The sequence below is a fragment of the Hyperolius riggenbachi genome, chromosome 6 (genome assembly GCF_040937935.1).
Source record: "Hyperolius riggenbachi isolate aHypRig1 chromosome 6, aHypRig1.pri, whole genome shotgun sequence".
NCBI classification, from domain to species: domain Eukaryota; kingdom Metazoa; phylum Chordata; class Amphibia; order Anura; family Hyperoliidae; genus Hyperolius; species Hyperolius riggenbachi.
This window is the reverse complement of record NC_090651.1, coordinates 282956205-282969826: the sequence shown is the minus strand read 5'-3', so window position 1 is coordinate 282969826 and position 13622 is coordinate 282956205. Positions and strand designations below refer to the sequence as shown.

General features: G+C 42.3%; 1 protein-coding gene across 1 annotated transcript in view; it reads right to left on the bottom strand.

Annotated features, from left to right (window-relative positions):
• Window positions 1-12542, bottom strand: part of SIK2 (salt inducible kinase 2) — a 212251-nt gene extending 199709 nt beyond the window's left edge. Inside the window, exon 1 of the mRNA XM_068240935.1 lies at window positions 11701-12542. Within this exon, the coding sequence (XP_068097036.1) occupies window positions 11701-11835 (135 nt within the window). The 5' untranslated portion in view covers window positions 11836-12542. The remainder of the gene's footprint in view (window positions 1-11700) is intronic.
• Between the last annotated feature and the right edge of the window lie 1080 nt (window positions 12543-13622).

Here is a 13622-nt window from a genome sequence, read left to right as displayed (position 1 = left end):
CATTATTTCTCAGTTTTCAGCCATTATAGTTTTAAAATAATACATGCCTCCATAATTAAAACTCACGTATTGTATTTGCCCATATGTCCCGGGTATTACACCGTTAAAATTATGTCCCTATCACAATGTATGGCGACAATATGTTATTAGGAAATAAAGGTGCATTTTTTCAATTTGCGTCCATCACTATTTAGAAGGCCATAATTTAATAAATCATATTGATATACTCCTTTGACATGAATATTTTAAAAGTTTAGACCCTTAGGTAACTATTTATGTTTTGTTTTTGTATTTTATTATTGTAATTTTTTATTTTATATTTTATTAAAACTTGTATTTGGGTATTTTTTGGTGTGGGAGGTAAACAGGGGATTTTACATGTGTAAAAATGTATTTATTCAATGTAAGGTGATTTTTAGTGTAGTTTGCCATTTGGCCACAAGATGGCCACAGTCAAAAAGTCCTGGGAGCGATCAAGCTCGCTCCCAGGAAGAAGATAGAAGCAGGGGAACTTTTTGATCTCAGAAAAGCCGCAGCGTCTGAAGAGACGCTGTCGGCTTTTCTCCGGGGAGTGGTCCGATCAGTGAAAGTGATTTATAATCCCTTTCATTGATCGCTGGGCTAACGGGCCCCAGCGGGAGCGCGCACAGGGGGAGGGGGGGTTGGCCACGGGAGTGCGCGCAGCCTAACTGGACGAAAATTTTTGTCCAGTTAGGCTGAAGTGGTCAAGTCGTTCTTTCATCAATTGTCGTTCACAACGAACGATCGTTGTTGTATGTGTGTACGTAGCTTTAGACATGGAGCTGAAGTACAAGCAAGGCTGTGTGCTGCATTTATTTGTAGACTATGACTTCTCTTGTAGCCTAACTTTAACATAAAACCAGTTATGCCAAATATTTTATCGATTTATCTTTATTGGGTTATTTTTTTAAAGCTCCGTCTAAAACAGGCAAATACATCAAAAATTGCTGATTAATAGCCAATCACACATAGGCAGGTCACAAGTTAACCAAAAATGTCGCCTATTAGTCTATTTAGGGCTTGTTTCCACTGTAGCGGTGCGGAATCGCCTGGATTCCACCGCTGAAGAAATCGCATGCGGCTGCGTTTTCCCATGCGGATTTCCCCACGATTTCGCATGCGATTTCGCATGGCAAGGAGCCATGCGAATTTAACCATGTCACTGCCTGTGTTAAGTTCCATTGGCTTTCATGCGAAATCGCATGCGAAATCGCGGGGAAATCCGCATGACAAAGCCGCATGCGATTTCCCTATTAAATACATTAGCGGCGATTCGCATGCATTCCACTCGCAGGCGAATTCGTTGACTCTTTTGTGCGTTTTTTTACCGCTGAAAAAAACGCACCTCAACAACGCTACAGTGGAAACAGGCCCATCCACTTGCATTACATGTGCGAATCCGCATGTGTTGGACACATGCGGATTCGCGATAGTGGAAACGAGCCCTTAGACAACTGCATATGAATCATCAAAGACTGCTGGACCTGAATAACAAAGTGAAGCGGAGATTATAAACACTTTGAAGTTCTACCAAATATACTTTAAAAATATTTAAACCCAGCAAAGTAAAAATGATTTGAATATAAAGCAATTTTCACAGAAGAACAGAGTATTGCAATCAGAGGAGACAGTTCAGAGCAACACAAATATTAAAAGCAGAAAAACTGCGAAAAATACAAGAAATTGAATCAAATCTGTCAATAGTCTACAAAGTCACACAAGCCAAAGCAATACAATTCTGACATTTACTATAATGTACTGATCAAAACTGACTGGATATGGTGGCGATTTTTTATTTATTGTGTGGGCAGGGGTAGAAGAGCAGTGTGTGAATGAGGTTTGCGTAGTTCTGTATTGTGCTGACCGGTACAAAACATAGCGGGAGTAGCGTTGAGATTGGTTCTTGAAAATGATTTCTGCTGAAATTTGATCAAGATTTAGTGGTGGAAGTTGGTAAAATGAATCACCACTCTCTGATTGGTTTCCTCATCAAAAGTGTTGAACTTCATCCCAACCAGTAGCCGTACTAGCCGATACCCCCTTTCACATGAGAAATCTTTACTTTTTCTTAAATAGACCCCCAGGGGGTCTGTATGGGTTATACTGTGGTGAAACCCCTACCACAGTGCGATCTCAAGACCATGGTCCTAACATTTTGCTGACTATGAACCTTGTTGCATTGTGGGAAATTACAGCTCTTTCCAACTACCAAGCAAGCAGCATCTCCCTTTGTGCATAGAACTCTCAGCAACGAACATTCTGTACAGATCACCTGGCAGAACTAAAGAGGTTACCACGGGTGATAAATGGACCGCTTTTACAATGGCCAAACACTAAATAATCTAGAAGGCTGGACTCACACTATAAGCGCTTTTGTGAGCGCTTGTGATTGCTGAGCGCTTGCTGAGCACTTTTTTTCCCACTTTCATTAACATCACCATAAAAATAAAAAAAAAAATATCACAAAATTAAGATTTTACATGATTTTTACTGTCATTTTAATTAAAGTGAATGGGAAAAAACGTTCAGCAAGCGCTCACAAAAGTGCCTATAGTGTGGATCCAGCATGAATATTGTATATATATATATATATATATATATATATATATATATATATATATATATATATATATATAAAAAAAAAAATGTTATTTTCACTCTACATTTCCTCTTAAAACTTTTATGTAGGCATTATTCTTAGAATTGTAGTGTCTGTAATGTATACCATGCACTATAAATTATTTGTTCATGATCATTGAATGGACCCTAAAACAAATATTTCCAGCATTTCTAGTCATGCCCACTGGGTGCTTAAGAAAAAAAAAAATAATCATTCCATGCTGGGGTACTGTGGCTGGAAGGAAGGGTGTGACTTAAAGGGATACTGCACTTTTTCCCTAAATTCCTAAAGTAAGGTAACAAGAGTTCTGATCCTGCAAGCCATAGTGCCCGTTTCCACTATCGCGAATCCGCATGCGTTGCCCGCATGCAGATTCGCACAGCCAATACAAGTGAATGGGACTGTTTCCACTTGTCAGTTTTGCAGTGCGTTTTTCTGTGCAGGATTTTTCTGTACGGCAGAGCCCACAGAATTCGCTTGCGTTTGGAATGCAGGCGAATCGCACGCAATGTATTTAATAGGGAAATCGCATGCGTTTTTTGCCGCGATTTCGCATAGGTACCCATGTTAATTCACACAGGCAGTGACATGGTTAAAATAGCATTACCCTAACCTATGCGAATTCGCGGCAAAAAACACATGCGGAATCGCACCCGCATGCGATTTCGCCTGCGGTGATTTGCCGGCGATTCCGCAACGCTATAGTGGAAACGGGCCCATATTGTTGCTGAGCACAGCTGATGTCATTTACCATGCCATCATCATGTCACCATCATATAGAGGTTTTATCACAGAAGACTAACATACTGCTCAATCTTAGGGGTGCACATAGTATACCTCACAAATCATATGGCCTGCTATCCCTCAAAGGGTAGTTGTATACTAAGGATACTAAGATATGTTTGCATAAAGAAAACAAGATGCTGCCATATTTTTGGAGTTTGTGGATGCTACTGCAAGATAGATACTTTTCAAACAGTATTTCCTCAGCTCAGCTTATTAAACATCCATAGACCCAACCACCCTCATAATCAGAAGGACTCCTTCAATTTATTTTTCCCTGATTGACAACTACCTGAAACCCACTCCAAACCCACAAGATGAAATGAAAAAATAACCTTCATGCACCCACCAACTGATTCTAACCACACACCATAGACAAAGCTATAAGAAATACTACCCCAAAGAGCCACGCAACTCTCAACAACTCCCTGAACTGCCAACACTAGCAGACTCTCCCCTGAGGACTGAAGATTAAGGAGAACCCGAGGTGGTTCCTTGGGGGGCAGATAGGACACAGAGGCATGTTCTCTGCCTCATGACATGCCTCTGTGCCTTCACACCACCAATCTCTTCCCCCACCACGCTATAGCCCCCCCGTGATTAGCGTCAATATTTGCTGCGATCTTGGAGGTAAACACAGGGGAGAGGGATCCCCTGACCAAAACGTGGCCAAGGGTGTTCCTGCAGGGTTTCCAGAGCTGCTCTCTCTCCCTGGCCACGCCCCCTGCTGTGCCCCCGCCTTTCTGCACTCTGTGAGAGATACAGTCTCTCCTTGCAGCGTCATGACCCAGAGGTCACGAAAGTGAAAGTGGGCCATTGCAGCCCACAGGAGCGGCGGTTTTGGAGGCTACCTGATCCACTCAGCCCCCCGGATCAGGTTGCCTAGTTTTTTTATTTCATGAGCCCACCTCTAGCTCTTTTAAAGTGTATGTCGGGTCAGCTGGATAGCATACTGGTAAGGCTGTTGCCTTTGATGTAGGATTTGAGCCTTTGACCAAGGTAAAATCCCGGCTCAAGCCAGTAGGTAAAACTAAGAAGTCTTTGGGCAAGGCTCCCAGTTGCCCATGGAGAACGCCCAAAGGGGCAGCAGCCCTGAAGCGCTTTGAGGTCGCCAGGAGGAAAAGCAAGATATACATTTTTTTTTCCTATTTGTCCCCCAACAACCCCTGACACGACTTGCAGTCAGAGGATCGAGAGACGCAGTTGTTTAGGAAAGGTGAATTGTTTTGACATAAGTGACATCTGACATGTTCAGACACAGACCATGCTATGTAGTGACAGGTGGTGATGTATCCAGACACCACAAAATCTTCTTCTATGACATAATTACTGCTAATGTGTTTGGACAATGCAGGATCTTCACTGAGTGCTGGTGTTATCTGTATCAAATTCAAATGCATTATTTTATAAAATGAGACTTTTTTTTAAATCATACATATTTTTTCCCTTAATACATTTAAGCAAAAGGCAACCTTTTTCCAGCATTTTTGAAGTCAAAAGTTTAGATTTTATAGGTGGCATAATAATAAGTGTGTTGCAAACAAGCGCAGTTTACTTTCACTGAAGATTATTATTTAGTATTTATGTAGCGCTGACATCTTCCGCAGCTCTGTACAGAGTATATATTGTCTTGTCACTTAACTGTCGCTCAGAGGGGCTCACAATCTAATCTAATATATACATACGCACGCTGAAGTGAATTTCTACACAGAATAGCTGCACAGAACGGAATGAAATAAACAGCTTATGACCCGAATACAGGGTCACCATAAACTTGCGTAATGTGCACAGTGCAACACGTCTGGATCTCTCTCTCCTAACAGGAAACGCATGTAAAGAGCAGCTTATCACTGTGGTTCTAGCAGTTAAAATGAGCTTACTGTGATATCTATACTGAACACACTTTTAGAGGCTGCTGGTGATATTTTTTCCAGTTTTGTACAAACAAAATAAACCTCCTGTCCAAAGACATGTACAGCATACAATGCAAAGAAGCAGTTCTGCAAAGTTTTTATACATACATATAAAAAATATATATTTAAAAGAAGTATGCATATACACAAAGGTAATGAAAAAAGGCAATGCCTGCTACACCAATTTATCTTCTTCTCAGAGACCTACAGCTGCCCACTCCCAACCAGTCAGTCAGTCTGAAACCTTCCTTCTCTAGTCACATGGGTATGTGCCGCCCTGTCAACTGAAGCCCCACCTCTCTGCTCAGTGATAGCCTATCACAGCTATCAGGCTGTAAAAGGTGTGGTTTCCAATTTTCAAACTTAGAAGACCAAAAAAGTGAGTAGGTGGTTTAAAGGACAAAGGAAGCGAGAGGGATATGGAGGCTGCCATATTTATTTCCTTTTAAGCAATATCAGTTGCCTGACTATCCTGCTAACCCTCTGCCTCTACTGCTTTTAGCCACAGACCCTAAACAAGCATCCAACAGATCAGATGTTTCTGACATTATTGTCAGATCGGACAAGATTAGCTGCATGCTTGTTTCTGGTGTGATTCAAACACTACTACAGCCAAATAGGCCAGCAGGGCTACCAGGAAACTGGTATTGTTTAAAAGAAAATAAATATGGCAGTCTCAATATTCTTATCACTTCAGTTGTCCTTTAGGCCTCTTTCACAGTAGTACGTTGCGTTTAATGCGACGTCAAAGTCACACAACGTGCCCCTAACACAGCGCATGTAGGTTATGAAATTGGACATTATTTTGCACTGCATTGTGTCTCTTGGTGCACCCTTTTCGTTGCATACTGATGGAACGAAAACAGCGCATGCGTTACATTAAAAAACAAACATAACTGAGCATGTGCAACACACATAATGCAGCAAATGTATTGCTAAAAACGTACAGCATGCTGCACTTCCTAAATATTGCTACACGTTACACACAACGCATGAAGGTCTCACAGACTTTGTATTGCTGTGCGTTAGTCTGCGTTATAACATTTTTATAAAGTGCGACTTTAACGTCCCACTGTGAAAGAGGCCTTAAGGTTGCTGGAAATAACATAACGATTTCCAAAATTTGTTCAGCAGATATTTCCCCCCCTCTTTATCTGAAAAAATTAAATTAAAAACCAGTGCCTAAAATCAAAGTGGCATAACACTGTGCTGGAATGCATTGCGAGTTATGCTTACAGTTGACAGTGGTTTCTTTTGTTTTCAAGGTGTGTGTGTGTGTGTGTGTGTCCCATCCTAGGCCACCATAACCCGCCCTCTGCCTGCACCGCCGCCAAAGCCCACCCGCACAGCCACCATACCCCCATACACCATCCAATGCCCACACTGCTGCCATGTATGTGAATTCTTCTGTAATAAAATAGAATATAAACTCTGAAAATCATAAGTGAACCAGCAAACCTAGACCGCATTTTCGCTATACTGCCTATTAGTTGTAGTGTGTGTCCCTTATCTGAGTCATATGGCAGAAAGGTTAATGTATGTTATTGCAGTCACATGAAACACCTAAAACAAGAACTTATTTTTAGGACTGTGCATTTGTTAGTGCACGTGACTGAAGTGCTGCCACTGTACTAACCTTTCAGTGACCCCTCTCCCTATGCACTGATATGACCCAGGTACGAGCTGTATACTTTAGCCACCTACAGGAAGATAAGTTTTAATAAATTCCTTTCAGATTTGCTGGAACAGGTTTACATCCTCCATCTCAGAAGATTAGGAAATTAACTCCGGTATGTCCACTCCAACATACTGTGTGCCCACAAGGCAAAAATGTGCTTGCATTATATTAACCTTCTACAGTGATTCCACAATAACCTCAGACAGCCTCGGTCAAACCTAAATCCTGTAACTGAAGATAATCATCCTGATTTATAGACAGTAAATACACCTGTGTAGCACATCACATTCTGGTGGACAAAACAAAAAGTCCCCCCCCCCCCCCCCCCCCAAAAAAAAAGCCAACAACCAATCTATAACTGCAACATAAAAAAAACAACTGACTGAAAACTTAAAGAGTAACTGTCGGGCATAAAATCAATTTTTTCTTTTTATCTGGTAAACAAGCAATAAGGATGCTAACCACACAATCCAAAAGTTAAAATCACTATTACTTTACTAGTTTATAAATGATAATTCCCCAGTTTACCTGACTATTATTTGGTACGTTGCCGCACAAATGAAGTTGCAGGGCATGCTGGGTTGCCTTTTTTTTTACTTTTTTATTTTCCCTTAGACTTAACTAATGTACAGAAGCAAAAAAAGGACAACTCAGCATGCCCTGCAACTTCCTTTAGTAAAGTAATAGAGAGTTTAACTTTTGGATTGCCTGGTTAGGCAATAAGAATTGATTTTTGATTTTATGCCGACAGTTACGCTTTAAAGTGAACCTAAAGCCTACCAAAAAAAAAACGAGATTAACTGACCTGGGGCTTCCCTCAGCCCCCTGCAGACGATCGGTGCCCTCACAGCCCCGCTCCGATGCCTCTGCACCCGCCGGCGAACACTTCCGGTTTGGCCGTCACCGGCCGACAGGCATGGGAACGCGAGTGATTGTTCGCGTTCCCAGCCTGTATATCGCCCCCTATGCTGCTATTGCGGCCAGGAGGTCGCAATAGCAGCACTACATACATTTATACATTGCGGCGACAGCAGCGGGGGTTTCGTCATCTCGTCGCTAGTTCGCAATTCGGCCGTCGTACCGCCGCGCACCTGACCAAACAACTTCGGCCAGAAATTTTCCAGCATGCGCAATCGACCGTGCGGCCAATTTCTGTCCCGAAATTGGTCGCCTTGTCGGTCAGGCATGCACTTGGCAGCACCAATTTTCATCCAATTCGATTATAATAATCGAATTGGATGGTCGATTGGTAGGCTAGTGTATGGCCCCCTTTAAAGGACAAATGAAACAAGAGGGATATGAAGGATGCCATATTTATTTCATTTTAAGCAATACCAGTTGCCTGGCTGATCTTCTGCCTCCAATACTTATAGCCATAGGCCCTGAATAAGCATACGCAGATCAAGTGTATCTGACATTATTGTCAGACCTGACAAGATTAGCTGGATCCTAGTTTCAGGTAAGTGAATCAGACACCACTGCAGCCAAATAGATCAGCAGAGCTGCCAGGCAACTGGTATTGTTTAAAAGGAAATAAATATGGCAGCCTCCATATTCTTCTCACTTCAGTTGGGGATGGGGCAAGAGCATTGGCAGATCAATGGCCTATAGCTCGGCACTGCATTGAACAGTGCAATTCTGCAGTTCGATCAATTTTCAATAGATTCCCTGCTGGAAGTGTGCAGTGTATGTTAGGAATCTATTCTTTCTGAATTGATTCTTTTGAGAAAGGAATCATTTTTTGAACATTGGGTGGAAATCTATATAAGTGTATGGTCAGCTTTATGCAAGCTCCTGAAAATGAAGGCCTTCATCTCACTGAAAATCAGTCAAATAATTGTGAAGTGAGGCATGCGGTGGCTCGGATCACAGTGATGTCATCAGGCTGTCAGTGAATATTGGTTCACCCTAGAAACTGGTTCAGTGACATAATGCACTATCGTAGATGTTTTTTTTGTTCTGTTGTCAAGGTCACAGAAAAAGCTGAACGCTTCTTGGCGACAAGTTCCAGCCTAAATGCACAGCTATTCTTTTAAAGAGAACCACGTAAATGACCGGTGGAGAAAGCTGAGGACTACAACACTGTGATATGATATTTACAACATACACAAACACTAGCTTAGCTATACAACTGATAGCAAACGTATGTACAACTAAATAGAAGCATAATTAAATTTGCCAACACATTACTCAAGATAAGCAGGGCAGAACAGAACTCTTAAGACGCTAACCAGCTGAGTAACCGGTTAATTAACCAACAGTGCCCAGGTGCCATTAGCCCCTTACAAAGTCCTGCTTCCTGTCAAAATGGAATTTGCTTATTTGACTAGATATTTGCTTATTTCTACACATTGCTACGTAGATGTGACAGCATGCTGGTAACGTACGGTGCACTTACTGATGACACTCAACTTCTGATAATAATAATAATAATAATAATAATAATAATAATACTTCATCTGCAGTTAGTGTCAATAACATACATTGGGCCTCGCTTACGTTCCCAAATGTAAGGGCCAAGTCTATAAATGAACATGCTTAGTCGTTCTGGACAACAAAACCCTCTTTTCTGGAGAACACTTTTCAAACATGAAGCCTTTTAGGTTTTGTGACAAAACTGAAGTGTATGAAGAACCCAACCACAGTACATAAAAGGCAGTGACCACAGGATCTGAAGGATGTAGGGTGTCAAACCAAATATCATGTATGCATTGAACAGCTGAGGGTATAAAGTACTTGGAGACAGCTGTTCAGAGGACCACCAATGATAGCATCCAGCCAAAGTGTACAATGAGAGCAGGTCATGATATCCAGAAACAGGTTATTTACGCCCACTAACCACAATAAAGCCTCAAGGGAACTTAGTCTAGACCTGCAGCAGGTTGGGTACAGAACACACCGATATATTTGCCAGTTCCGTCTGGGTTTCAAGTGATTGCAGGTAACCAATTAAATGTTATGAGGGGATATCATGCCACATATTTTGTTTGGCAGTAGTCCATCAGGTGGTAGGGCTTTATTTCTGTGGAATACAGCATATCCGGTGTAGGCTTATGGGTACCGGCAGCAGCATTTTACTGTGGAAATTTGACCTGCGCAGGACTTTAGCACATGGCATGACATACCTCAGCCTGACGCCGCGTTTAGTAAGAGTGAGTGTTGGATGTGTTTTTGCAATAAAACAAATGAGTTTATAGAAGTGGAGGGAACCCAGGAAAATTCTATCCTTGGAAAAAAATTGGAGCAAAGGTGGTGCACACAATGGTGCCCATACACGATACAATAAAAACGTTTGATTTTCCCGTTTATTCGATCTAAATGATCAAATCGAATGAAAGTTGAAAATATTTTTTTTTTTTTCGATCAAGAAATTCAAATGATTATGCCTTTTTTTTTAGAAAAATCTGATCAGACATGCTGGAAAAATCTTTATATTCAATCTAACGGAATAATCGAACTACATTATCTAATCGAAAAAAAATGAAAAATTGTACCATGTATGCCCACCTTTAAACATATACAATCTTTTTGTCCAATCTTACCATTGAAGTGAAGGACTACTTAAAATATCCATTCAAAGTATATTCACCAATGTTACCCTTCCACAATTAGTGGGCACCATAAGGATTTAGATTAGTCACTGTGCAATTGCTCCACTTTTTCTCCAATGTTTCTCGCATTGATAAATTTTCCTTAAGGTGGCCACTAACAATACAATTTGCAGAACGATCATTTAGGAACGATTCTTCGTATGACCGATCGGAAATGACTGCTTTGGACCACTAATAGACAAAAATTTCCTAACCAATACAATCAGATGAATGAAATCGATCCTGTCAATCTTATTAGATTGGTAAGGAGATTTTTGTCCATTAGTGGTCCCAAACAATCCCAAAGAATTGTTTGTAAACAATCATTTGACAAATTGGACCATTAGTGGCCACCTTTAGATAAATATGCTTCAGTAGCCACTATGCAGTATGCATACTGTATAGTTTTCATTAGATATTTGTATCTTAAATTCAACATGCCTTTTTAACTATTTACCAGAATTAAAGGAAGCTGCATTGAAAGTCTACATGGAGCTAAACCGATTTGAAAGCGAATGGCTAATTGATCAAGTTGTCAATTATACATTTGCTTCTGAACCCTACAAGCCCTGTGTAAAGTTCCAGTTCAGCCTCCTTTAATACCTGTTCCTGTACAGAAAAATACAAAAATACAGAAAACAACTTATTTTCAGCATATAGATACACATGTATGCAGGGATAACCACCAATTTTAATGATACAATCTTACTACATCTATGTAATAAGAAGGGACTACCTAAAGTGTCCAAAGTAAATTCACTCATCTTCTCTTACTAAACACATTTGGTAAGATTGTACAATCAAAATTGTATCATTAAAGGGCACCTTTAGTGGTTCAGAAAGAAAGGCTATGCATTTTAAACAGGGAAAAAAAGAAAACCACTTTCAATCTAACTGACCTGTTCTAAGAAAACTAATAACAGTTAACTCTCCCAAGACAAAGAAAAGACATTGGTGCCACCTGTAGATCCCAGGGCAGTGAGGCAGAGCACACACATCAGCAACTACATGACAGTCAATGGTGATCAGCGACCTATTCATTAATGACAATAAGGTTTGATCCAAGGAGATGGGGAGAGACTGGGGATTACTTGCCTCGGTTTTGGTAATGCGGTGCCTTGCCAGCTTCACCACAGCGAAATTCCCTTTGCCTAAAGTGCGTTCTATATCATAGAATCCGACCCGGACAGGACCCCTCTGTACATGCCTCTGACAATCCGCCATGACCATGCTGGGACCCGGGGCTGTGAGATCCAAGGGCAACAGACATCAACTGGCACGATCACACCCCCTGAGCAGGGATCGCCAGATGCACGGCACACACACACACATCCAATCAGAGCCGATCGCCCATCGCTGACAGCCAGGCAAGCAGTCACATTGTGCAGCCAATGGCTAGTAGGCTCTAAATCGAGGAGGGTGCAGGCAGAATAGTCTCAGCTAGAGATCACGATCCATTCTTCACGTGACATCAAATAATAAAAAGCAAGCAGTTCATGGAGCTGGCCTGCCGATCCTCGTCACCCCAGCAGCATCAGAGCAGCCTCAGCACACATGCACAGCACAGTTTGCATTGTCTGCCAGTTTGCATGGAGGGGGGCTTTATCCAGAACTCACAAGATCCATGCATGGTATGGAATCCACAGGCACAAAGCTGCACACACGCTGCATGAAGAGGAGCAGATCTGCCTGCAGGAGCCCAGCAGCATAAAGTCTGCTAATGATCAGCAACTTGCTGCATGCCGCTCTCCCAGGCAGGCAGGATCATGCACGGAGTTGTGTGATCACAGCTCAGGGAGTGCTGGTGGCAGCTGTGCAGGAAACCAGTGTGCTGCTCTGTGCAAGGCTCTGCTGCTTGCACAAGGAATCATGTTCTCAGGGTTGACGTCCATTGACGTCAGAGCCACAGGAGGTCTCCTGGGCGGGGTTTGTGCTGCTGGCTCTCTCGTTCTCTCTCCCTCTCTTTTTTTTTCTACCTTCTTCACAGCTCGCTTGCCAAATGGGTTGCCCCTGACAACCGGAGCCAGCTCTGACGTCAGCAGCCCTTCTGCACAACTTGTCAATCAAGACTAGAGCGAGAGAGGCTGTGCCTATGGAGCCGCTTGTTAGCAGCACAGAGGTCATAGGCAGCGAGAAGCTCATTACAGGAATCAGATCAGGGAGCTGTAGACACACAGAGCCAGATCAGCATTGTGCTAGACACTTGTGTTTATCACTTTACAAACGCCCAACTTTTGCCAAGATACCCCTGGTCTGGCTCACCCCCATGCCTTGTAGATATTCATTGCTAATGTTTTCCATGATGCACTCCATTACCTCTTCTGTTGTATTTTATTTTGATCATTAGCTGAAATTCTGAAATGTTAAGCCTGGTATACACCATCAATTATGATTGGCCAATCACTGACCACATTTACCACCTCCATGTAGTAGGGGGGTAACAGATTTGACTATGAACAGATTGTGTAGATAAGATCTGGTACTACATGGATGTAAAATTGAAGGCAGAGGCTGCTAGCGGTTTCAGTATCCTGGGACAAAGTCAGTTTTTGCTAGCCCCCTTTGGCTAGTCCTGAAAAGATACGCGCCGCGTAGCTAAACATCAGAATGTGGGCGTGATCATGAGTGAAGCTATATGTACAAATTCTGCTGAAGAGGGCAGTATAGGTAGCCAGATGTGCCCCTCCCCCATATGGGTAACCAGATGTGCTCCCTCATATAGGTAGCCAGATGTGCCCCCTCCCTGTATAGATAGCTAGATGTTCCCACCCAGTGATCTGCAAACTTGGCTCTCCAGCTGTAAAGGAACTACAAGTACCACAATGCAATTTGCCTTTATGAATCATGACTGTGGCTCTCAGACTCCTGCAATGCATTGGGGAACTTGTAGTTCCTTAAAGGGACTCCAAGCTCAACTTAAAAATGAAAATAGTACTCACACGGGGCTTTCTCCAGCCCAGTGCTGGTCGGGAGGTCCCACGATGGCATCCTGGCTCCTCTCCTAGTCCCGCTCCGGA